This window comes from Doryrhamphus excisus, linkage group LG1, assembly GCF_037039965.1.
Source record: "Doryrhamphus excisus strain RoL-2023G ecotype Guam linkage group LG1, RoL_Dexc_Guam_v1.1, whole genome shotgun sequence".
NCBI lineage: Eukaryota > Metazoa > Chordata > Actinopteri > Syngnathiformes > Syngnathidae > Doryrhamphus > Doryrhamphus excisus.
In genome coordinates this window covers 22,555,499-22,582,778 of record NC_136357.1, presented here as the reverse complement: position 1 = coordinate 22,582,778, position 27,280 = coordinate 22,555,499, and the positions used below count along the sequence as shown (strand labels likewise).

The 27,280-nt window shown below is 44.8% G+C and overlaps 1 protein-coding gene across 1 annotated transcript in view; it reads right to left on the bottom strand.

Annotated features, from left to right (window-relative positions):
* The window catches only part of fgf11b (fibroblast growth factor 11b), a 40,418-nt gene extending 13,837 nt beyond the window's left edge, over window positions 1-26,581 (bottom strand). The window contains exons 1-3 of the mRNA XM_058077084.2: window positions 25,636-26,581; window positions 3,421-3,531; window positions 2,648-2,751 (exon numbers count right to left, since the gene is read on the bottom strand). Of these exons, the coding sequence (XP_057933067.2) occupies window positions 2,648-2,751; window positions 3,421-3,531; window positions 25,636-25,828 (408 nt within the window). The 5' untranslated portion in view covers window positions 25,829-26,581. The remainder of the gene's footprint in view (window positions 1-2,647; window positions 2,752-3,420; window positions 3,532-25,635) is intronic.
* Between the last annotated feature and the right edge of the window lie 699 nt (window positions 26,582-27,280).

Here is a 27,280-nt window from a genome sequence, read left to right as displayed (position 1 = left end):
GTATATTGAGATTTATGTCAAAGACGAGGCTGCTTACATTACCTTACCGTATGACTGTTGTATAAGAAAGAAGCTGTATAATTCAAGACTTAGTATTTTTGAAATGAGAATTTCTCGAAGGAAGAACATTTTTTTTGTCACCTCTCGGAGTCGGACAGTGTTGTTTCTCATTCTCCTGGGATGCCATTAAACGAAAAAGCAAATATGAGCCTGAGCTTTGAACAGTAATCTGCAGAGGCCTGTACCATTCTACCTCCAATCCCTTCCCGCACCATTAAATCAGCGTGTTAGACACACTCCAGAGAGTAATATGGCCTCATAAAATCAAATATGCATGATATTACAGCAAAAGACAGGTGTTCGGTCGTACAGCCCCTACATGCTACCGCGTGCATGCGTGCAATGGTGCATGTGCATGCGTGCGTGCATCCGTGTGGGCCGTACTACAGCTATTGACTGCAACGGAGGAAATCCCCTCTCCCTTCACTGCCGCGAAGCATACTAAGCAGGGGCTCAGAGGATAATAAGAACCGGTGCCTTTACCATATTGCACATCATATTGCACATCATTGTTGTGGTATCGCTCAGTAAAAGCAACACGCAAATAGCCTCCCAAAAAGAAGTACACACCACTAATCTATTCGAATCCCTGACGCCTTACGCTCTGTTGTCAGGGAGCAGAACACCATACATTTACTTTTGGGACTCCTGGAGAAAATCTTACACAGACAGGTACAGTCGGCCCTCAAAAATAATGCACTTTTTAGCAAATGTTGGGCAAAGGTTTCGGGGAGGAGGGTGGCGGCCGCTGGAAAAAGGAGGAATAGCAGAGAAAGAGGCGCGGCTCGCGGGCCCTACACGGGCTGGGACCGGGCTGCCGTGGAGGGCGACGTTATGGCGCAAGGATTCCCGGGCGATCCGCTGCACCCGCAACTAGTGGCCGGTGGGGGCTTTCCTTCGTCCCCCGCCTTCCTTCACAGCTGGTTTCTGGCACTCACTGGTGCACGAGTCTCGTCGGGCGGCGTTCCGCGGCAGCACCCTCACACTGCGCGCGGTTGCCTAGGGTTTGGGAAACATGCTTCCGGACAGCCGGTCGAGTGTCGCTGCGCTCCGATGAGCCCCGCCCAGCCCAGACTACGCGCAAGGCGGTCCGGTGAAGAAGGCCGGGACGCCGAGGGCCGAAACGGCGGGGTGCCGATGTAGGACAGCTGGGTCAGACGGGTCGTCTCGATCTCACTTCAATGGGTCGGGTGATGGAAACGCAACGCCGACTAGGGGGCCCCGGGGGGGTTGCCTAGGCGATCATGACTTACAGCGGGTATTTACCCTCGCCCTTGAGGCCAAGCTGCAGGTCGGGGGAACCGTCCGGTGGGTTTTTTTTGCCTAAATTAGGCATTTTCAAGCATAGAAATGGCTAAGAAGTAAAAAAATAAATAAAACGCATGCAAAGACTCAGGCCTGGGTACGCATATCTGGAGTATCATCACCATCATCATCCAACAGGTTGCAGTCGCAGTACACACCAAGACAAAGCCACAATATCAACCACTGTAATGTCCCTCACCCTTTATAGGAGGAATAGGTGACTCTGCATTACCTGCATTGTAAGCCATAAACAATGTAGAACACACAAAAAAGTGAATTCTTGCCTCCACAAATTCCCCAAAAGTCAATTTTTTCTTGTTCTATGCTGTTTATACTCACTAGGGTAGGGGTATGCTGGAGCCTATCCCAGCTGTCTTGGGTGAGAGGCAGTGTACACCCTGGACTGGTGGCCAGCCAATCACAGGGCACATATAGACAAACAACCATTCACACTCACATTCATACCTATGGACAATTTGGAGTGGCCAATGAAGCTAACATGTTTTTGGAATCGGGGAGGAAAGCGGAGTACCAGGAGAAAAGAACACACAGAGATGGCCAGGTCTTCACAATCTCCCGACTGTGTGGCCTCCATGCTAACCACTCGTACACCGTGCGGTCTGGTTTAAAGAATTCAATTCTTAAAGCATTCATTCATTCATTCATTTTCTACCGCTTTTCCTTACGAGGGTCCCGGGGGTGCTGGAGCTTATCCCAGCTGTCTTCGGGTGAGAGGCGGGGTACACCCTGGACTGGTGGCCAGTCAATCACAGGGCACATATAGACAAACAACCATTCACACTCACATTCATACCTATGGACAATTTGGAGTCGCCAATTAACCTAGCATGTTTTTGGAATGTGGGAGGAAACCGGAGTACCCATGCATGCAAACTCCACACAGAGATGGCCGAGGGTGGAATTGAACCCTGGTCTCCTAGCTGTGAGGTCTGCGCGCTAACCACTTGTCCGTCGTGCCGCCCATTCTTAAAGCAATCTCTTCAAAATCAAGTCTAACGTGCGGTGACACAAGCGCAATGGTAAACATGCAACTGACGGACATCTCAAAGACTCTGAATCCAAAATGACAGCTGCCGATAAAGGCCTTCTTCCCTTGTATTCCCTTCTTAATATGATTACAGAGAGAATTTCCTTATCAGTAACTGCTAAAAAGCCTCTCAGGAACGATCAGGATCAGGCACAGCAACTCTCGGAGCTTACCTACCCCAATCACAAACCCCTGCAGTGATATTTCACAGACCGATCTGCACGGAATACTTACAGAGGTATAGAGGTATCCTTCACTATTCATGGCCAGATACAGCCCCGTCTTTGCACCCTGGATTGCCACAATCCGCAGTCCCACTGGAATTAAGTTGAACTGTGCTAAATTGGATCAAAAAGTTTGGAGAACATAAACAGAAAGGGAGAGAGAGAATATCAAGTCAGATGAGTGTGAATCCAAAAGGACGATATCATACAGCAAAGATGTGTTTTTCATTCTACGTTGTCGCAGTCTCGGTGGCTGCAGTGTCTCTGCTGCATGCTACATCTCCCTTTTTGCCCAAATGCTGTGACCTCTCGGAGTTTATGTTGCAGCAAACTCTACACCGTGTCACCTTCACTAAGCTTAACACTCCCTCTAAAACTGGATAATAGCGGGACGCTCTCCCTCAGCAAATGGGGCTTGGAGCCGAGGCTAAAAGCGGACCGTTAGACACAGCGCCCGAGCGGCTCTCTGGTCCAAAGCTAAGATAGGAACAAAAAAAATGGACTATAAGTAGAAAATGGAAGAAATTAAAGTTGGAATTACGTGCATTAAAACTGCTTTGTGAAATGTCTGTGGAGGGTCAGAGCTCCAAATTCAATTAAACGTGCGGGGAATAGTGCATAATTGGTGACTGAAAAGATCTCATTTGATTTCCAGAGGTCAGATAACGTCCACGTAAAGTCAGCAGCAGGAATGAGCAACGCCATCATTGGCGATACGTGCTCCGCCGAGGATGTTTGGCTTCTCCCGGGCGTCTGAGCAGGCACACACGCTAACAGACTTACAAAAAGAGCTGCTCTCATCTCTCGTGCTGTCCATGGTGCCGTCGGGCTGCATTTGTAGGTAGTATCCATGTTGGCTGTACAGGCGCGTGACGATGCCTTTTAGCTGTGGCTCTGCAAAACAACACGGTGGGACAGCTCATCACTTCATGCAGCCGTGTCCAAAGTGCTTTTTCGTCAGCACATTTTATAAACCTTATCTATTTCAAAACATCAGCCATTTTACTAGAGTAAAGTCAAAATATTCACAGAACACATTTGTCTTACAAGCAGATTGGATTATCTTCATTGTGAGGAGAAATATTAATTCATTCATTCATTTTCTACCGCTTTTTCCTCACAAGGGTCGCGGGGGGTGCTGGAGCCTATCCCAGCTGTCTTTGGGCGAGAGGCGGGGTACACCCTGGACTGGTGGCCAGCCAATCACAGGGCACATATAGACAAACAACCATTCACACTCACATTCATACCTATGGACAATTTGGAGTCGCCATTTAACCTAGCATGTGTTTGGAATGTGGGAGGAAACTGGAGTACCCGGAGAAAACCCACGCATGCACGGGGAGGAGAAATAATTAAATTAATTAATAGTAAGTTATTTTTGACAAAGTCATAATATTATGAAAACCCAAGAAAACAACAAACAAAGTTGCCACTTTTGGAAAATAGGGTTGTGGGAAAAGTTATGAGAATAGAATCCAACTTTTATACGAATAATGTCCACATTTAAAAAGAGAGAGAAAGTTGAAATACGATAAAACCCAGCAAAATAAAATGAAAACAAAGAATCAATTCAAAATATGGTTGTAAATAAATACATTTGTATTCTAACGAGAATAAACTTGCAAGGAGCGAAGTTGATGATAATAAAAAGCTCTTTCACATATGTCCCAGGGGTCCAATGCAATTTGTACCTGACATACTCTTTGTATAACTAAATGAATCCCAAATTTTGGGCCCTTGCATACTTTCATTTTTCAGTCAGTGGAAAAACTTTGGACACCCCTGAGTGAAGCTGCAGTGTGATCCAGGATACCTGTGTTCTTGCACCCCTCATGTTTTGGTAAGAAATCCATTTGAACAACAAAAATAAAGTCTTAGGAGCACCTTGGGGGCTCTTTTTAGGGAGCCAAGCCAAAAGTACCTGACGAAATCCCCATCACTAGAGTGCAAAATGTACCTTGGGCAATTCTTTAATTAACTCAAAAAAACTGAGTAAAACTTAAAAGTGCTTCTGCTGAATAACTCTTTGCAGTCAGACGTCTCTGGAGACTCTGGCAAGAAAAGAAACGCACCTATTAGCTGGTATTTTTTTTACTTAAGAAATCCTGACATTCATGTAAGACAATCGAGTCTGAATTTCAAGAAAAATAGTCATTTTCTCTCAGAATGGAGACGCTTGTGACACCGCAGGTCGCCAACAATCTAGCCTGTTAGCTTGCTGGCAGCAACTTACCCTCACTGTTATTCTTGTGTTTGCATGCGCTAATTGAAAGTACAGCTGAGAAACGATAATGTCATGGTTGTCAAGTCAAACGTTTGGGTTTTTATTGGAGTGACTTTGCAAAACAAAATAAAGTTTACTTTTGAAACACAAATTTTGCCCATCATCCACCAGCTTCATGTGAGACATGAACGCACGTCTTTCTCTTTTCTGTGCATTCTAAAGATATAAAAACAGCTAAAAAGAGGCCGCTAAGTGATGCACGGAAAGTGTGCTATTAAAACCTCCAACAAGGTTTTGTGGTCGTATATCCATGCTCTGCATGTAGTAACAGATACTGTACATTCATGATAACATGTAATACTTACTGTATTTGAGTCATTTTAAGCATTAGCGGAACTTCCTTCCTGGGTCATTTATTTCACATAGCAACACAGAAAGGAACGCTACACCTGGCAGCAGCATTGGCGGCGCTATAGCGGCCATGATGCAATGATTTAATGGGGAGGTCACATGATTGATTTGGAGGATTGATGGATGATTTTTTCAGATGTCTGCCTCATTCTGTGCATGAATTAGCTGTTGTCTCACATACGGATAGTGGATGATGGGCAAAACTAAAAAAAAGTGTGCTTTTCCTTTAAGGTCATCAGAGGTTAAAGTTAAAGAGAGAGAGTTGTAAAGTTAGCAACATAAAAAATGCAATCAGAAACCTTCGTGGTAGTGGAGAGGATGGTGGGTGGTGGGGAGGGGGGTAGTGAATGTTTAATGAGTGAAAGCCCCACAGCCTATTTTAATTTAAGAAACTGACAGAACCTTTGCAGCATCTCACCCCTCCTTCTTGGCCCCTCACCCAGCGAGGGGGGGCCCTGCAGGTCCTCAATGACTCATCTTAACGTTCACTTTTTCTCCTGACCCGTCCCTTCCAGTGTCCTGCTAATGAGGGAGGCCAACATAGCTGGAGGAGCAGTTTATGTTGGTGTTTCTCGTTGGCTAATCTCCGCCCATGCCCTCTCCCCCGCAGGGATGCACCCGGGGACGCCGCGCAATGGGTCTTCTTATGACGAGCAAGGAAGTAGCATGATGATGAGGCAGTGATGAGATCTGGAGGACTATTTCCCTCAGGAAGTGTGCCGGGGTCAAGGCATAAGTGAAATGGTGACCTATTCCCGTCGCTCCGTGCACGCGGCTGCGCCACTTCTATCTTTCTATTCTGCTTGTCAAAACACCGCAGCAGCTCCCTGCCCTCACGCTCTTCCTCATCCCAGCTTTAAATTATACACGCAGTGATTTCATCCCGCCAAAAACAGCAGAGCGGTCTGTTACCGTGCAAAAGAGTAGCAAGATGAATGGAGAGATATCTGCGATTAAGCTGTCATTTAATGAGCAGTGGCCCCACAAACAAAAGCACACTTAAGCAGAAATTCAATAGACGGCGCATGCAGTCAAAATGTCCACGTTGAGGGTGTCAAACACACTCAAACTAATGTTTCAATTAGCTGGCCGCATCTAAAACCAATACAACCTGTACATTCCAATACAGCATCATATTTTCCCAGAAAAAAACAGAAACCTGTTTTTACTGCCACTGGATAAAGATTCAGTCACTGTCGACTCCTAACACACTATTACCGTACACACAACTCTTTTTCAAATCATTCTACTCCAAATTCAGTCTGGTTTCATGTATTTTTACTGATACATTAGGACAATTCAAATGTAGTTGTCAATCGGTGGCCATAAGCACTGTTTACACTTGCACGCATTGGCCCACAATTCGCCGTGGAATTGCCTGAAAGGGTAGAAGACTAGTTGACGCACTCTTTGCACACTGGTGACACAACATGTTGCGCATTGGCACAGAATGCCACCCACCCTCTCGCATCACATATTTACACATGCCACAGCCATGGCTGCGACCCACGTGACATGGCTGGGTCCCACATGACATGGCTGGGACCCACATCCACATGCCATGGCTGGGACCCATGTGCCAATGGGTGCGACCCAAATGGCATGGCTGGGTCCCACGTGCCATGGCTGGGACCCAAGTGCCATGGCTGGGACCCACGTGCCATGGCTGGGACCCACGTGCCATGGCTGGGACCCACGTGCCATGGCTGGGACCCACGTGCCATGGCTGGGACCCACGTGCCATGGCTGGGACCCACGTACCATGGCTGGGACCCACGTGTCATGGCTGGGACCCATGTGCCATGGCTGGGACCCATGTGCCAATGGGTGGGACCCACATTACATGGCTGGGTCCCATTTTTATACATACGTATATTGTAAGTTTTGTAGCAGGAGCTAGCGCGTGTTTTTATGTTATGTGCACCCCTGACATGTACATAAGCATATGTGTATATTTACTCTATAAATATAGTAAATATGTATTTCTATATTTAGAATAGGATGTAGATGTTTGGGACTTGGTCACCTTAAAGTAGCTTGCAGGCTAAAGAAGTGTGAGCCCCCCTGCTTTAGAGGATTGGGGCAAGGATGGGGGTTTTCCCATGAGTGTTTCAGTTGCTTGGAATCATGGTTTTTACATTTCCACAACTTGAGCCACTGTGGAATCAGAAAGGCATCGTCCGTCCATCCATAATGAATTGTCATCCTCCCCGGACCAGGAAGTAGCCAAGCTAAGTAACTAAATTTGTCTCTCTTTTGGTTAACATCTCGATTGCGTTCCTTGTTTTTAATATTTAAAGGCCGGGGGAAGATGTCTCGCATCACGGCACAGATATAGAAGGCCTTGTGCTAAGCTCGGCTAACCAAATATTTACAGTACTTACTGCTTTGTGGCATCCTTACGTAACCCTCCACCGCCGTGCAGAGACTTTCTTGTGTAAACATTGAACTCCTGCTTTAATGGTTTGTGTCCCAGTTTGCTGTCATGTTGCCCACCTCCAGTCCCCCAAAGCCCCCGAGAAGCGCACTGACAGATAGTAACTTGCTGTGACAGCCGTCTACCTCTGGTTGGATTGGCAAAAGCCACAGTTGTTTACATGAGCAAAAATACTTGTGTTTCTGTCACAGCGATGCAAATGTAGCCCGCGCTGGGCCGCATGGGTGGAAGACGGGATGACATCCGGAAAAACAAGTGACTCTTTGGTGTTTTGGGGATGAAAGATTGATTCAAACAGCAAAGGTAAAAGTAGATCTAGCTCTACCACCCGACCACATGCTCTATTTGGGAGGTATTTTAGGGATGATATTGGGGTTGGCTGAGGAGTATTCGTTCATATCCGCGTTCCTTTCCAAAACATCAGTCATTGTGGTAGACACGTAGACCGCTATGTGCAGGGTCACGCCGGTTAATAGCCGTCCCCCTCACCAGCTCTCATAATGAACACTTGTAGCTCCTCCTTTTCCGCTTCATCTAATCTCATCTCATTCTGAATGACTCCTGGAGTTCCAGTATCTTGGAAAGGGAATACCCTGTTCACCCATCAAAGGCAAATCCCCTCCAAGAATTCTAATAAAGTATTGATTAGTGGTGAAGATCAGATGGAGGAAAACTACTCAGGTTTTTGTTGAATGACTTAGACATTTGGCCGCACGCTGGAAGAGTGGTTAGCATGTAGGCCACACAGTCAGGAGATCAGGTTCGATTCTCCGCTTGGCATCTCTGTGTGGAATTTGCATGTTCTCCTCATTCTCCGGGTACTCCACTTTCCTCCCACATTCCAAGAACATGCACCCCAATGCCCCCTAGTGAGGATAAGTGGTATAGAAATGGATGGATGACTCAGGCATTGACCTGTTTAGCATCTCATGGTCTTTGGTCAAGTTTAGTAAATCGCATTGACATGAATCATCAACGTGTTCTATGTTGTTTGTAAGTATGTTCTACCTTGGTAGATTTTTGAAAGCAAACGGTAAATTCGCAAAAGTTACATTTATAGTTGATGGCGCCACCCATGACGAACTAGCCTTCCCGGTTACCCTCATTCCAGGAAGTGATGTCATCGAGGTGACACCGGTCAGCTGAAGCCGCAATGTCATTTTCAGACTGGAACCAAAAATACACCTACTCCATGCTTCACATGTTAGCGTACATTGTTATTGTATTCACACGGGCTCTATCTGGACCTGCCCAATACGCCTGCTGGGGCGGAGTCTGGAATCAATGGCTTCTATGGGAGTGCCAGTAGCAGAGATTTCACATGCAGGCCGATATGATTTATTGATTTATTTTATATTGGCCCAATATTTTTGATACAGTTTGCACACCATCTTTGAGAATGCCCTACAGATGCTCAATAGGGTTTAGGTAAGGGGTGTCCAACGTACGGCCTGGTGGCCATTTGTGACTTTTATTGAGCCCCGCACGTTTAAAAGATAAAATTTAACAAGAAAACTACAAAAAAAAAAAAAGCAAAATTTGAAATATTAAGCGGAAAAAGTCAACAGAGAAAAAAAAGTGTTTTGATATCATGAGGAACAAACAAAACCGCAAATAAAGTAGTAATTTTGGAGAAAAAGGGTATAAAGTTAAAATATTATGACAAAGTTGTAATTATCAGAAGAAAATTTACCAGAAGAATTTGGATTCTTCTTTTGGGAAATTTAAAAAAAAAAAACGACAGCAAGAATATAATTTGCTGTCAATTTGCTGTAATTTTATGAGAAAATATCAAGAGAAAATTTTAATTTTACGAGAATAATGTCTTTTTTGTAGCACAGTTGACATATTAAAGGTTTTTTTTTAAAGTCATAATATTATGAGAAACTAACACAACGCACAGAACATCATGGTGTGGAGCAACAAGTCCATTTTCTACATCCTCTGGGAGGCCTTTGCCATGAAGTGCCACATTGAACTTCCAGTGACCAGGATGACTCCCTGGTCACAACCGAGACCTCGGAGCCTTGCCAAGAGCCATAGCAGAAAAAGGTCGATTGGACCCAGCTGGTAGAATTTAACATTAGACCTTAATGGCTGTGTGTCCACTACTTCATGTTGTATCAAAGTGTCGTGTGTCACAAGAAAAGATATCATAAAATATTTGGAGAAACGTGAGGCTCACCGGAGCATCATTCACTTTTTGATTTATTTTCTACTTTCAAATAAAGACGAAGCAGATGAGGGCTGTAAATCTGCTTCACCTTTGAAGTCACTTCAAAATTCACTTTTTGGAAAATTGCTTTCAGGTTAATCAATTTGTTTTATGGGCTCAGCTACTGTACAGAGTTTGATATCGTTGCAGCAGCATGTTTGTTATCTTTCACGGCAAGCAGCGTCCTCACAGAACCTTAGATACTGTAAATGCGCCATTGGCCCATTCTGCACGTTGGGTATTTCCCATGTATGACGGCATTCGTCACTTGACTCCAACAGCCTGTTTGAATTCTTCCAGTCTGGCTTCCGTCCCGAACATAGCACTGAAACAGCTCTTCTTAAAATCACTAATGATCCATCCTCCGACTCAGGCCATCTTACCATCCTCAGTCCTGGCTCCAGTCATACCTCACCAATCGTCATCAGATGGTGCACATCAATAGCTGCTCCTCCTCTGTAGCCCCTTTACCTCGAGGTGTTCCCCAAGGTTAGGTGCTTGGTCCTCTCCTCTTCATCCTTTTCATCCTCCCACTTGGCAACATCATCTGTTGTCATGGCCTCGATTTCCACAGCTATACATCTCCACCACCTCCATCAACTCCAATATCTACTCCACCCTCACCAACCGTTTAACCGACATCAAAACCTGGATGGGACACAACTTCCTCAAACTCAACAGAGACAAAACAGATATAATCATCATTGGTCCCCTAAACATCCCAACATCCACTTCTGTCTCCAACATGACAGCGCCACCCTCGTTCCATCCCCGCTGATCCCCAATCTTGGTATCCTCCTAGACCCGACTCTTTCATTTGAACCCCACATCAAACAATTAACCCGGACTGTATTTTTCCATCTTAAGAACATAGCCTGACTCCGTCCATCACTTATGTACATTCTCTACCGCTGAATCCCTGATCCATCCATTTATCACGTCCAGAATGGACGACTGGAACAGTATTCTCTACGGTACACCATCCTAAACCAAAAACAGACGACAATTCAGAACTCCGCTGCCTGCCTCCTCAACTACACCGGCTCCCGTGAACACATTACCCCTGTCCTTAAAAACACTGGCTTCCTGTTTTCCCAACATACTCATACACCATATCTCACAGACCTCCTCCATCAACACAATCCCTCTCATCCCCTTCGCTCCTCAGACTCCAACCTTCCGGCCCTTCCCTGTAGGTCCAAGCTCCGAACCTGGGGAGACAGAGCCTTTTCCATTACTGCTCTCACCCTCTGGAATTCTTTGCCCAATTCACTCCGTGCTTGCCCCGACCTTCCCACCTTCTAAAAGCAACTCCAAACCCACCTGTTTAAATCCTTTTTTATACCTGACTGCCGTGCCTCGTCTTTAGCCTTGTTTTTAAGCTCTGAATGAACACTACCGCTCAAAAGTTTGGGATCACTTGGAAATGTTTTTGGCCAGTCTGAGATATGGATTTTTCTTGGCAATCCTGCCATGAAGTCCAGCATCCTGAAGTTGCCGCTTCAATGTTGATGCTGACACTGGTGTTTGACGGCTACTATTTAGTGCAGCTGCCAGGGGACGACCTGCGAGGCGTCTTTGTCTTAAACTACACACTCTCAGATATTTGTCTTCTTGCACAGTTGTGCATCGTTTTTCTGTCCTTGTTAGACCCAGTTTGTGCTGCTCTCCGAAGGGAGTAGTTAACAGCATGGTAAGAGATTTTAGTTGTAGTTTAGATTTTTAGATGGGTTTTCTAATCTAATCTATTAGCCTTATAAAATGATGAACTTGGATTAGCAGTCATACCAGGAGGTTGATGCAGAGGACTGACAGTTGTTGATAGTAGGCCTCTATGCAAAAATGTACATCCTTCTTTGAAAATCATCTGATTCATTTTAATTGTTTGTGAAATGGGTAAAAATGTTTGTGAAATGGAAAAATAGGTTTGTGAAATGCATGAAAATGTATTTTTCTTTGGAAAACAATGACATTTGCAAGTAATCCCAAACTTTTGAGCGGTAGTGAATGTTGTATTTTAATATATCTTCTACTCAACTTTATTTTTTTCACTGTAAAGTATATTTTTTGAGTATTCTGATAAGCGCTATACAAATAAAATGTATTATTTTTTCATTCATTCATTTTCCCGGGGGTGCTGGAGCCTATCCCAGCTGTCTTCATGCGAGAGGCGGTGTACACTATTATTGTTGTTATTATTATTGCACAAATGTGGCCCTGAGTGACAGAAAACTTCATGTAATGCAGGTCAGTGGAGCGTGGGTCAAAGAGAGCTCCCCGTCTGCTTGTGTACGTCTCTGACACAAGTGTTGCCCGCAACATGTCCACTCATCAGCGGGCCCATTTCCCAAGTGACCTTCACCGCACGCGAGTGGGACCAAGAATAGCTGTGGACAGGTAGGATTGTAATACCTCCCAAAGAAATCATTGAGAACGTTGTGTTTATTGCCCAGCAGTAGCCACATCACGGCGTACACATGCAGGGGGACCCCCCCACCCCCATCAATTTAGATTCAACACCAATAATCATCTTGAAAACCCCAGGGGAGGACCGGTGCCTCATCCTAACAGTAGCACCATTCACCAAGCAATTAAATGTGTGTCTGTATAAATGAGTTCAATGTGCATAAGAACCCAAGGCAATCACTTCACGCATCACTGCAGCCATCAAGGACGCTTAAACCCTGAGCTGCAGCGTAATTGCAGTGAAAAATAAGCAGTAGTTGAGGTTTATTGCTCATCAGCGTTAGGTCTGTGTTAGTTATCATCGCACTAATGTATTTATCGGGCTCGAGTCAAGCTCCGTATGTTGCTTGCTAATACCCGGCTATGTGAGCTCCTATTGAGAGGGCTGGAGGTAATTGCTGGGAGCCGCATGACTGAGCAGCCAAGGACATTTGTTCTTCGACTCTGACCGAATCAAACACTGGGGGTTTTCCTTGACTTATGTTTTCAGGACTTCCCGTCTCTCCCCTCCCTGCTTATTATCGCTTTTACCCTCAGCTGCTCTCTTGCTGTGTCCCTCGTCTCCATGCGTCTGTGCTGTCGAATGAGATCAAATCCACCGGGGTGCCTACAATGGCACTCATGAGAGTTCAGAACTTTGCCGAGGCCAAGGCCAAACTATCCTAAACATTTCCATTTGACTTACTCGACTGACGGATCATAACAAAAAACGAGTCCCCCAATGACACATACTGATCATCAGCGGGTGATTCAAAAAAGGGACTGAATATGGCCAACGGCGTTCTTACAGAGGTACAATACTCCTATGGGCGGTGTTCACGTGAACGGAAACATTGGCCAAAACTGCCTTCGCTCCAGATCCTTTGCCCGCGACACTTCCCCTTCCCCTCGACGTATTGTCATTTCAACAGGATGAATCGTGACAGAATGCATCATGAGCCCCATGAACTCGATTTCATCTGTGAGGAAATGGATAAGTGGAAATGCCACCGGGACACCAAGATAAACACAAAGAACATTTTTGTTTGTTTCGGGGGTTTTGGGACCCCCAAAAGGGGGAATACATCATAGAAGGAATCTTTCTGCGAACTCCAATTGCACTTAAGAAGAGGTCAACTTGACCTGATGTTTCTGTAAGAGTCACTTATGTACTCAATATTGTTCAAATTCTCCAGTGTTACGTGTGTCCCTTAGTCCTGACAAGAATCTTCTGGGAATCCATGTTGTTGTTCTCATTTGGAACCCGATTTAAAGCTTTGGTCACTCAAGGATGGCGTGCGTGACGTGCAGATTTTCAAGCCACAGACCTCAAAGGATGTGGACTTGTCCACCTGCAACAAGTGCTTGAGCGTCATACGGTCGTCCCTCGCAATATTGCTGTTCGATTTCTGCTCCCTTGCTATATCGTGTTTTTTCATAAATTGAAAAAAAGGATAAATAATGGCCGTCTGGTTGTAGACAATGGTCTATGATTAGTAAAAACATGTTGTAATAGTGACATGTGGTCATCTGTTCATTAGGTGGCAGTAATGACACAAAGCATTGGCATGGCATGTCCCACACAACATGGAAAAAAGTCCTGCCTCCATTCCATGTGGAAGTGGTAACAAGTTTTTGGATTCTTAAGTTGAGAAGAGGGCTGCATGGGGTTGAGTGGTTATTACGCAGGCCTCACAGCTAGGAGACCTGAGTTCAATCCCACCCTCGACCATCTCTGTGTGGAGTTTGAATGTTCTCCCTGTGCATGTGTGGGTTTTTTCCGGGGTAATCCTGTTTCCTCCCACATTCCAAAAACATGCTTGACGACTCCAAATTGTCCATAGGTATGAATGGGAATGGTTGTTTGTCTATATGTGCCCTGTGATTGGCTGGCCACCAGTCCAGGGTGTACCCCGCCTCTCGCCCGAAGACAGCTGGGATAGGCTCCAGCACCCCCGCGACCCTCGTGATGGATGATAAGCGATAGGAAATGAATGAAGTTGAGATGAAATAAATAGGAGGCTAACTGGTTAGCTCCCAATGTGTTGGAAAGAAGGAATAATAGGAGTGTAAAGGTGACTATAGGGGTGTTATTCCATATCCTCAGGGCTCTAATAATGTTAACTGTATTTAGAAGGTCATAAACATGTTTTCTATTCTCAAACTATAAAAATATTAAATTTATTAACATGTAATATTATATTGCAGCAATTCATTTATCGGGGTGGGGTCTGGAACAAATGAACGGCTATAAACGAGGGCTGATGGTAGTCAGTCCAGTCCAAGTCCAGTAATGCAGCGTCCCGACAGAGGCACATCAAGTCTGGTGCTCTTTCAAGCGTTACTGCTCGTATTCTTAAACTCGCACACGGTTTTCCGTCGCTCTCCACACCCTCGCCTGTATCGGTCGTCGAACATTAAATGATCAATTTCTGCTGGAATCGTGCGACATGGATGAATGTTTTTATTGGAGGGAGAGCACGGTGCCTGCCCTTTTCTCACTTTAAACTAAACTTTAAGCTAAACTGGGCCATGAGCTTCAGAGTCGTGCTCATAATGATCATCTGTGGATGTGAATACCAGGGAGAGCAGCAGAGAGGCAGAAAGGAAGGATGTTGAGGTTGGGAAAGATGCTGCACATAAATAGACAGGAGGGTAGCAACAAGGGGCTGAGGTTAAAGAAGGAATTTGACTGAATGAGGTGTATCCTGGTGCATCACGTCGCCTGTGACTCCAACAACTGCCTCTTCATTTCAATTCAAGGCTCCATAAATCACCTCCCATGACAATGGCGGCCAGGGAGACAAAGTTCTCGCTGCTTCTAAACGATACTGATGAGCGTGTCACGGGGAAACAAGGCAAACAAAAGAGGAACCCGATCAGCTGAGAAAGTGCCTTCAAGAGCTCACCTGTCCGTTCTCTCATTAACCCCCCAGCACAGATGGAAATAGAAACTTGAAAATGCAGAACAAGCACGAGCACAAGTCCCGCAGGGGTGTGAAGGTTTGTCACCTTGTTTTATCATCTTTGCCAATGATGCCAGATGTAGTTTCCCAAACGCTGAAATAGGAGTATGACGAAACATCCTCATGGCGAACTATTTGGATCGTTGCTACGTGTTGCTTAAGTTGGTCTAGAAATATAGTCGTGATACCCGAGCTAAGCGCACAGCTCAACGTACTCGCAAATCTTCTTAGAACTCAACTTCACGACATAAAGCGTCGCAGTAAGCAGTCATCAATCCTATGTGAACATCTCCATGGGGTATATTACGGCTATTATTTTAAGTTTTATGCTCATGAAATGTCGATACAAGTGTACCTCGAGACATGTTACATAACTTCCAAGGTCCTTTGAGCCCTTCCATCATTCTTATAGGACATCTTCTTCTTCGCCAATCTTGGTCCTCTCATCAGCATCCCTCCATCTTCACTGTCTTTTGTTTGTTCCAGGTAAGTTCAATCTGTCTCTGTCAGGTTTAATCAGAGCGCCCACAGATCCCACTTAGCCAGTTAAGGTGCTACCTGTAGGACGACAGGAAATTAATGCTCCTTCTCTGCAGCCACATCCTTCAGCTGCCCGACTTTTAAATAAGAGTTCATGGGAAAACGCCCTTTTTATAAAAGAAAATTTGCCCATCGGACACAATCCATATGTGAGACATGAACAAACTCTTGCTCTTTTCTGTGTGCTCTAAAGGTATCAAAATGTATAAAAGAGGCAGCTAAGAATGCTCATAATGAAAAAGAACTCATTTTGATTCTGAAAAAGAACAACAACAACACTTCATTTATATAACGTGACCTGTGTATGACATTGCTATGATCATTAACTCAATCAGTCCCAGCCATCCTAGACATTGTATATACCAAAAGAAGAATTAGACTCTCATCTTCATCAGAAAAAAACTTTTTCCGTTCTTTAGTAATCAGCAGTAGAACATAGATTTCAACCAAATATCATTTCCCGACTAGAAAATGGAGAAAACCAGCTTTTTTGTGAAAAGCATAACTTTCAGAGTGGCACAAATTAAGCCCTGTACTGTATATTTAGCCAAAATATATAAACAGCTATTGGCTGGCCACCAGTCCAGGGTGGACCCCGCCTCTCGCCCGAAGACAGCTGGGATAGGCTCCAGCACCCCCACGACCCTCGTGAGGATAAGCGGTCGAAAATGGATGAATGAATATAAACAGTTATGCCACAACATCAACAACATAAAAATAACAATTTATTTACAAATATTACACCTGAACTATTTACAATTCACTTCCTGGTTGCCCTGCCGCGTATATCTATAGGAAAGATGCCTGCCCAGCTTTCATCAAATGCACTGCTGCCACCTTGTGGCCGTTTTTCCAGCGGAAAACTGCACCACACATGCTGCCTTTTACTGTGCAGTTACATCATCAACTCGTTTTGCCTCTTGTGCAAAAAAACTTAAACCCGTATAAATAAGTGTTTGGGATTGGGCTTTCAAGTTGAAAAAGTATAAATACATCTTTGGTAGTGAATTAGTTAACTTTGTTAAGAACTACGCTACTAGCGTAGAGACACCTCGCTACACCACATCGGCTAGCTACTAGCCGACTAGCAACAAGCATCACCACACACTCGCCACTGTAGCGTTCCTTTCTCTGGTGCTATGCGAAATAAAGGCACCCGAGAAGGAAGTTCCGCGAATGCGTAAAATGATCAAAATACTGTTAAGTATTACATGTTACTATTGAATGTACCTGTTCCTAGGTGACCCATTACATGCTTTAATTTTCTGCCTCTTTTTAGCTGTTTTTATATCTTTATAACTCACAAAAAAGACACGTCTTACATAAGGATTGTGGACGACGGGCAAAATTCCAGAGAAAGTGGCGTTATCCTTTAAGAGCTTCTCAACGGCGAAGAATCAAACCCACTCTAAATTCAGAGAGCCGTGCAGACAACCCCCTCATCGTGTCCATTGACTTTTTTTTTTTTCAAGCGATGAGGGGAGCTTGTGCAATCAAAAGACCAGAAATCAGATAAACCATGAAATGAAAGTAAATGTATAAACAAAATCGTTAATCTTGTGTGGATTTCCACATTTATGAAGAAGAAAATCCCCAGTGATTAGCCTGAAACTTTTCCTGCTTTGCTGAAGTTTAATCTGATGAAGTTTTAGGGATGAAATAGATTATAACTCGTCATTTCACAGCATTTAGTTCTGGATAAAGACATCCACGTGATGGCGCTCGGAGTTGGAAATGCCAAGACGATGGAGATGACTGCTTGTGGACTTATTCTTGAGCAGGCCTAGGACCTCAGATGTGGTGTGTTTGTAGGTTTACTCAAATCCGAGTCTGTACCCAAGTCTGTTCCCAAGCCAAGGGCCCACTGCACGGACAATGCTAGTCTGACAAGCAGTCATGTCACTCTAAAGCAGGGGTGTCCAAAGTGGGACACAAAGCGGGGGGACTACTTGTGACCTTGGTGGGTGGAGGCGGGACGGCTGGCATACACACAGAAGAGTAGAAGAGAACATTTAGAATTTAAATAAGTAGATTGAGGTTTTTGTTTGTACAACGTTCTTCCTCTTAGAGTCGAACTTTGTCAGCGAGCTCAGGGGAAGTTAGGACAGGCTGCTAGCGTCACAAGCAGGAGGAAAAATGGAGCGCTTGATTTGCTCACAGGCTGCACGGCGGATGAGTGGTTAGCGCACAGACCTCACGGCTAGGAGACCAGGGTTCAATTCCACCCTCGGCCAACTCTGTGTGGAGTTTGCATGTTCTCCCCGTGCATGCGTGGGTTTTACTCCGGTTTCCTCCCACATTCCAAAAACATGCTAGGTTAATTGGCGACTCCAAATTGTCCATAGATATGAATGTGAGTGTGAATGGTTGTTTGTCTATATGTGCCCTGTGATTGGCTGGCGACCAGTCCAGGGTGTACCCCGCCTCTCACCCAAAGACAGCTGGGATAGGCTCCAGCCCTCGTGAGGAAAAGCGGTAGAAAATGAATGAATGAATATATATATATATATATATATATATATACATACATATATGGGCTATATGTGATTGGCTGGCGACCAGTCCAAGGTGTACCTCGCCTCTCGCCCAAAGACAGCTGGGATAGGCTCCAGCAGCCCCCCACCACCCTCGTGAGGAAAAGCGGTAGAAAATGAATGATTTTCTCACCCTGACAGTGTGGGAAATCTGGCCTTATTGCAGCGTTTTTTAAATTTAAATTATTGAGTATTGCAGATACTTTTAATGTTATTGAATTTATGGTCAGTATGACATCATAATTCGCCGCAGTCCAATAATTAATGTGCACTCCTAATTTTTTCATTGTACTTTTCCTAAAACTAGTGTTAAGTGTTAGGGCCTTGCGTCTTCTGAACATTGAAGACCCAATCAATGCTGGTATTTACCCCTTGGAGCTTAGAAGAGATGTTGCTACTCTCTGCACATTTTACAGACATTTCTTCTTCAAGCCATCGTTGGAAATTGGTTTGATCATCCCCCCGGTGTTTGCTAGTTTGAGGACAACAAGATCCTCCTCTACTGCACATCCATACTGTGTAACTATCCCCAGGTCTCGCACACATCTTCACCAATCCTCTTACGTACCAAGGGCATGCCGTCTATGGAACTCGCTGCCAGCTCACACCTTTCCCACCTTACCAAATATGTATATATTCAAGAAAAATATTAATCAGCATTTAGTTGCTATCTAAAAAAAATAAATAAAAAATCTCGTCTCGCCTATGAGCTGAGCGTCTGGTGACATCCCTGGCGGCGTCTAAAGACAGATTCCAGCAGTAATTCTGCGAGTCGAACAACAGACGGTCCTTTCAACTTTCACAGAATCAAATCCAAAATAACAACAGAACGAGCTCTCCAGATAGAGGGGCAGGGCGGGGGTGGGGGGTAGGGGGGTGGAGAACAAGTGAAAAGTTCATGTTGAAGGGAGCTCTCTGCAGTGACAGTTAATATCCAGCCCAGTGGTTTCCTATCTGGTACTGCCTGTACGACAGGCTGATTCACAGCTCTTTTCACTTCCACCCACCTTCCCTTTAATCTCCTCCTATCTCTCTTTACTCCTCTTCCTGCATGTTTGATTACCCCCTCTATCTGCGTCCACCCCCCGTCTTCCCATCCAACTCCACTTTTAAAACAAAGATCTCGGCTTTTAGTGTCTGTTTACCTTTGCCAGATTCCTCCTCCTCCTCCTCCCTTCCCGTCTCTGCCTTGCTCTGACCCCTGTCACAGTCAGTAAAGTTCTGATGAGAAGCTACCCAACACTGCAACGTCTGATCAGGTGTTGTCGAGTAAGCGACTTTGCACAGCCCTGATCTCTTGGGGTCAGCTTAATGCCATCCTCCGCTGGATCTCCTTGTAACTCGGTCTGCTGCTCCCCATCCGGGCCTAACCTTTGTGCTCGACTGTCCTGAAGTACTCGCTACGTCGCGCCTCGCTGCCAAACAGCCCAGTCAATGGGGAGGGAAAACGTCTACACTACATGTGGACATTTTGATGACTCATCATTTTATAGTATAGTATCCGCTTGGGATGAAGCGGTAGGATTGGGTATCATTTCACTATTATCCAATACAGTCAAAAGATACGTTTTTATGACACGTGATTGGTGGAGAATGAGGAAGTGTTGGAATGCAAGTGTGGTGTTTGAGTTTAAAAAGAGCATCTAACTCCGTTTAGCTCTACCGGAACGCTGAGTTACGTACTTTACAATATCACCTCCAAGTTGCTGAGTCGACAGTCGTTGGTTTTTCAGTCCCGTTACTACAGCCTACGTCCGGGGATGCTCCCATCAAGCTTTTATTTTGCTTATATCACTTCCGATACCAATCATCCACATTAATCCACATGGATTAATAATAAATTGCCAATGTATTTATGATGAGTGCTACTTTGGCCAGGGGTGGAAACGGAATAGTCAGGACGATTCCAAGGTCCCCTGAATGCCAGGGGGCGTAAAAGGTTGGTAATTATTCATAGGGAAGAAGGAAGGAACGGAGCTGAAAGGCAAAGCTCTCAGTTTACCAGTGGATCTACGTTCCTACCCTCACCTCGGGTCATGAGCTTTGGCTGTAGTGACTGAAAGGACAAGATCGTGGGTACAAGCAGAGTTTTCTCCGTAGGACGGCGTGGCTCTCCTTTAGAGATAGGATGAGAAGCGAAGTCATCCAGGAGAAATTCAAAGTAGAACCGCTGCTTCTTTGCCTTGTGAGGAGCCAGATGAGGTGGCTCGGGTGTCTGGTCAGGTTGCCTCCCCGGGCAGGTGTTCAGGGCATGCCCTACCGGTAAGAGGCCTCGGGGAAGACCCAGGACACTTTGGAGAGACAAAGTAGCCGGGGAGAGGGAAGGCGTGGCTTCCCTGCTTAGGCCGAGATCTGCATTAGAAGATGGATAGAACATTGATACATTGTGGTGTATAATACCATGCAGGTCCCTCGTTCTTTATATTTATTATTTATTTCTTTTTACTAATGGCTACATGTCAGTAAAGTTGGCGCTAATTGGTGATCACGTGATACACAGCGGCAGGAAGTTCAGTATATTTTTCCTACACTCCAATTCCACCTTGAACAATCTACGAGGGCGATTATCAATTGATCTGTTATGTTTTGTTATGATTTGGTTTAGCGCTACCCCAGGATGCAAGGACATGGCCGCGGGTTGAATCGATAAAGCCTTTCATGAATGATTGCCTGCTCACGCGGGGCAGCAAAGAACAAAGTAGAACTAAACAAAGGAATCAGACCTGGCGACGCTGCAGGCCTGGATGGCCCAAAGCAAAAATGGGTCACACCCAAGCCCAGTTGGGTGAATGACAATGTACGACAATATGTATTCTTATTACTTTAACAATAAATGCCTTCACAGTGTCTGCCGATAAAAAATTCTGGCTGGTTAAGCCCCCACTGAAGGCCCAGGTACCAAGGTACCAACTGCACTGCCCACCACTGCAGATGACCAACAGGTGTGCTCTGCAGCTCCGTCTTAGCAGGAGTCATGAATCTGGAGGGTACAAAATAATAGCTGGAAAAACAGAAACTGAACATGTGGAACATGAAATAATCACTTCCCTGCTGGAGGTCTGATCGGATATTCACAGTAAAATTCAAACCGAGTCTGGGAAGTTTGTCACTCAAAGTTTAGCTGGGAACAAACTCTCCACCTCGCAGAAAAGATTGAGGATTAGAGATGAGATTAAATAAGAGCCTCCTCATAGTACGTGCTAGTTGTAAACTATTGTGTGTACAAATGACCCACATCTGAGATGCGTAGACACGGAAGATTAATCTGGAATTACACGATGCACACATATCAACATGCAACTGCTGGAATAAACTGCAGTTGTTCCAGTAATGATGCATTTCAATGCAAGTTAGATATCGCTCCATCAGACATGAACTGCCATTGCTGATGTGATGCATCACAGCATATCATAGCAAATTACGGCACATTACAAGGGAAAATTCTATCGATGCACAATAGCATTAGAATGTTCATTCTTTCATTTTCTACCACTTATCATCACGGGGGTTGCGGGGGGTGCTGGAGCCTATCCCAGCTGTCTTTGGACGAGAGGCGGGGTACACCCTGGACTGGTGACCAGCCAATCACAGGGCACAACCATTCACACTCACATTCATACCTATGGACAATTTGGAGTGGCCAATGAAGCTAGCATGTTTTTGGAATGTGGGAGGAAACCGGAGTACCCAGAGAAAACCCACGCATGCACGGGGAGAACATGCAAACTCCACACAGAGATGACCGAGGGTGGAATTGAACCCTGGTCTCCTAGCTGTGAGGTCTGCGGGCTAACCACTCGATTGTTGTGTCATCTAAATTATACCGGTCTAATGTAAGTCCTGAGATGTTATCTCAAGTGTAGACCATAAACATGGATGTCACAGGACGCTGACCATCCCATTTCTCGACTTTATGAGGAGTTGGACTTTTTACATAATTAGACTGCAGTTTTCTTGTCCTGTCTGGTGCAGCCCGCCTGATTCAGCCTTTTATGCAGAATGCGAGTCGTGAGCACTAGCCATCGAGCTAAAAGCCTGGGTTGTTAACTTGATGTCCAGTGTAAGTTCAAGAAAAACGGCACTGCATTGTTCCCACGCATGCACGGACCCCCATGTTTTTTCATTCTAACAGCTCTGAAATTAGTCAGAGTCTCGTGGATAGTTTACAAATTGATGCAAGTGATTTGTTTGGGACATTAGTTTGAACTGTGTCCGGTCAGTATCCGTTTGCATAGCTAATCGCTCCTTAGACAGCGATCGGAAAAGTCACTACAAATTGTGTGCTAGAAACACTAGAGTGCATCTTTCCCAAGTGAAAGGTCTTTTGAGTGTGACAAGTATCTGCAGTAGATAAGTATGATGGCGTACTTTGTACCATTCTTTAACACACTTGTTTTTTTTAAATACAATTTGAAAACCTTTTCAATTGTGTGATTGTTGACTACTAATCCGATAGCAACGCGCTCCAAAGAACCGAGAAGAAAGGCAGAAGACAAGAAATAGCCTTGCCACTACATATCGTCGCCAAAGAATGTTTCATAATGCTGTTGTCAAAGGGTTAGAGTTAACATAACAGCTAGCCACTAGCATAGCAAGCTACTGAGTTAAATAGGCAGCCTCTACAATGTACTTTTTCTAAACGGTGTTTCAAACAGAGTGGGGAAGAAAGACACAGAAGCCCAAAATGAACCACTTCCACACAAAATGAGTGGCGAACCCCCCACTCGATCTCAGCCATGGCATGCTGGCTAGGCTCTGCTGGCTCAGTAGTCCCCATGCAGTGTGAAAGGTCACGTCATCTAACGTCATGTGTCATAACAGTAGTGATGCCTAGTGACCACAATAGTACATAGAACTTGTCTTTCAGTGTTTTTGACTCATAAAAGGCCGTAGTCAACCACAAAACAGCCATCATTTATCAGCTCATTATTTCTGAAAAACCGCGATGCAGGGAGGCTGTCCTTGTACTGGAGGCCAGCGACGACACGCGGCGAAGACGAAAGCCGGTCTCTGTCACTTTCATGAGTGCTGACAACCTTGGATTACCAACGTCATGTTTTGATCTGACAACTGACAACTGATTGACGCATGTGCTGGTCAACATTGGCTGGCTGGATTCTGCGTGGAAGGATGAATTATTCTGAAGTCGATGTTAAATGTCAACGCAAGGCTGTGATATCGTTGTGACTTTTGTTGTGAACATCGGTTTGTCAGAGAGAGGCTCTGTGAGGAAAAAGTTTTTGTCCGCAGATGACCTCTCTGTACTGCAACAACAGACGCTCTTATGTAAACAGGTTAAGCTGGAGTCCAGACCAGACCCAAAATATACAAACAAAGCTTTAATCTTACGGTGTGTTGCAGTGTTATTACATCATATTTGCTGCACGGGCAATCATAAGCATGAACTCATGACTGAGTGGTTTGAATTGATATAATGATTACTGTCCAATATGATAGACTATCTCCCATTCCACACGCTTCTGGCCATGGGCTGGACTTTGCAGATTTTGCATTAAAATGCCGTTTGAAGCCGAGCAGACATATGTTGCTGTGGTGCAGAATGATGGAAAGCCCTCATCAAGCACAAAGCGGCGCTCATCACGCCCCATATTCAATCTGCTTCCAAGCAGCTTTTGGCTCTGTGGGGATACAAACACTGGAACTTTCCTCAGTGTCTTCCCCAATCAATTGTGGCAGGATGCAGCGTCTTCGTGTTTCATGTGTTTGCTCAGCAGCACGTGCAGCGTTTGTCTGACGCCCGGTTATTGTTCCTAAATAAAGGAAAACATTTCCGCTGCCATGAATGGAATAATTCAACAATCTCTCAGCCACAATGTACTAATATGACTACCGATTATCCTCTCTCTCTAAGTTGATGGAATCGTGCTCTTTAAAAAGCAATTATTTGGAGCATGCACAGGCTAACATCCCAAAAGCTATTAAATGTTGAAAAATGCATTTAGTGAGCCACTATATGGCCACTGTACCCATCAGGCAGTATAGTATGTATTCTGGATTTATTTGCATTCGTAAGTTGCCATAAACGTGCATACTGTTGCATTCAATTTTCAAAGGGTTCATCTGGAGCTTTTAATACATACACAGATACTTCATCTATAAAAATCCGTATTTTAGACATATTATTACATGGTGATTAATCATGATTAATTCATTTGACAATTGTGATCAATCTGATTACAAATTTTAATCATTCGACAGCCCTAGCATCAACTGTCACTGCAGGTTAATCAAAATATAGTACAAAGTTGTCATATTTCAGACAGTTGCAAATGGCGATTTATCTTGTTTGATTAATTTGAAAAATGTGATTAATCTGATGAAATAGGTTATTTGACAGCCCTTGCAATCTTTCTTTTAATAACATACAGTAAATGGGTCTATTTCAGGCATAGTGTTAAATGGTGATTAATCATGATTAATTAATTTGAGAACTGTGACCAATTAGATAAAAATGGAATCATTTGACAGCACTGACATTTACCTTTCTTTAATACAATACAGTGAAAGACATAGTTTTAATGATTAATCATTAACTAATTTGAAAAGTGTGACTAATCTGATGAAAAAAAAGTCATTATTTGACAGTCTTAGCAAATATATATACTTGTGTCCTGACATCTTTCTTTTAGTGAAATATAGTAATAACTTACATACTTCAGAAATAGTTTTAAATGGTGATTAATCACGATTAATTCATTAGAAAACTGTGATTCATCTGATAAAAAAGCCCTAATTCATGCCTGTCCTGACAATGTCAATGAAAATGAAGTTCTCTTATGCACTGGATCGACATTAAAGCGGCTGTCACGTGTTTTTGCTGATGCAATTGCTCCCGAGCGCAGTTGTCTAATTTTTAGTGGTTGATGGTGTCTTCCATATTGCCCAGCACAGTGTAGTATCGTCACCCGCATTGGGCATTAGACCTTGCTGTCATTGTGGGTGAACCCTGGTAGAAGAGTGTGTGGTTGCCATGCAGAATTTTCGTTTGTTTGGAAACAAAAAGAGATTGGAATTTACTGGGGGCAAAACTCTCATATTTTTTCATGATCTATATAAAGCAAGTTCATAGCAAATGGGGACAAAGTCTTTACAGTTGAAATAAAACGCCACATAAAACGTTAATGTCGTGCATAACACATTAGTTTTACGATCTTGGCGACTTGTATCGCTGATAAGTTGAAAGCGGGGTAGCGGTCACTCACCTGGTCTCTTGTCGTTGCGACCTTTGCGACCCCCACATAGCCTTACTTTGGAGATGAGAACCAGGATCTGTTTCTGGCACAAGGACTTGTTGCTCTTCGGACAGGGCTTCCGCTTGCTGGCCACCGGCCGGTTGGTTTGGTCGTCCTTGACCGCCCGTTTCTGTCTAATGAGTGAGCTGGCGAGAGCTGCCATCTTCCCACCCCCCTCTCAACTTTGGGAGGGGGGTGTCTTACTTCACAGTTCCCCCCTTGCGACGCTGTGGATTTGTTTTTCGGCAAAAACTGGAGTAGGACGAAAGGTTTTAGAGAAGCCCCCGCAGGGGAGCCCTAAGTGGGTTAACAGGGAAGTTTAGTGGGAGGGTTCCCTTGGAGATAGAAGAACTGGGAGGGACGCAAGTTCACCTGCAGTCCAACGTACACATCATACCAATATATCAGAGGAAAAAGTGCTGCAGTCACATATTGATAGGACGCTTTAAAAACGGTAGATCTTTATCATATATTGCTTTTGTCTGGCATGGTCCGCACCAAGGAAAGATGAGTCCACAGCCAAGTCGATAATGTCGAAGCCGGTCCTACTTGGAAGAAGCAATAAAAAAGAGGATTTCACGTATAAAAAGACTTTTACTCAAGGAAAGTGAAATCATTCCCGATGCTAGGAAGCTCTTAAAGATGCAAGAAAAACCAAAGTGGTGGTCACCATTTGTGCAGTCCATGGGGGTCCAACTTTGCCTCCCATTTAAATGTGGCAGCACCCGACAACGATCCGGGAGTCCCAGCGGTAATCCAGCCGACTTAAATCCAGAGGTAGAGCAGCAGTGGGTACGCTGGCGACGCTTGAGGGAGCAGTGAAGAGACATGGACCCAGATAGATGGAGACTCCTCTTCTGTCTCTCGATGGCATCGCTCTGTTCCCACAGTCCTCACCAAATCCCCCCCCTACCCCCAGCTCTCCCATTCCCTCCTGCCCCGCGTCCTCCCCCTCCTCCTCATCCAAAGTCAGCCCGTGGTTGTGAGAGTATGTGTGTGTGGATTCCGGCAGCCACCATCAGTAGAGGTGACATTCATGAGCACAGGAGAGAGAGCGAAAGAGAGAGAAGCTGCGTTGTCTCAGAATGAGCTTCAGTGGCAACACGAGGCGGTAAAGACCAACTCATGAATTTGCCGAGGCTGCTGGTTGGTTGATTTTCATGGAGAAAAAAAACATTGTAGAGCGACAATGTCACGTTGACGGAGAAAAGGAAAAGAAAGGAGAAAATTGGTCTTCCTCACTTCTGGAGAGACAGCCTTCCATCTTGTTACACACAAACACACACACAGTGTATTTTGTAGCGCAGTCTCCCCTGCTGGGTCTCTGTCGGTATTACGCTTCATCTTCTTCTAATTTAGCCATCGTTGGGATGTCTCCTTGGGATGTATTTATTCAGCTCGACAATAGACAAATGAAGGAAACTAGTATGAATCACCTTTTGCTTAAATATGTTATATATTCTTTGCACTTATGCTCTACATTGTTGCATGCATTTTTGACGGTAAATTCACAAAAATGACCTTCATAGCTCGTGGCACCAGCCATGACCGGCTCGCTCTCGCCGAGAAACCGGAATAGGAAGTTCGCTCCATCGCCGACTTGTGATGTCGTCAG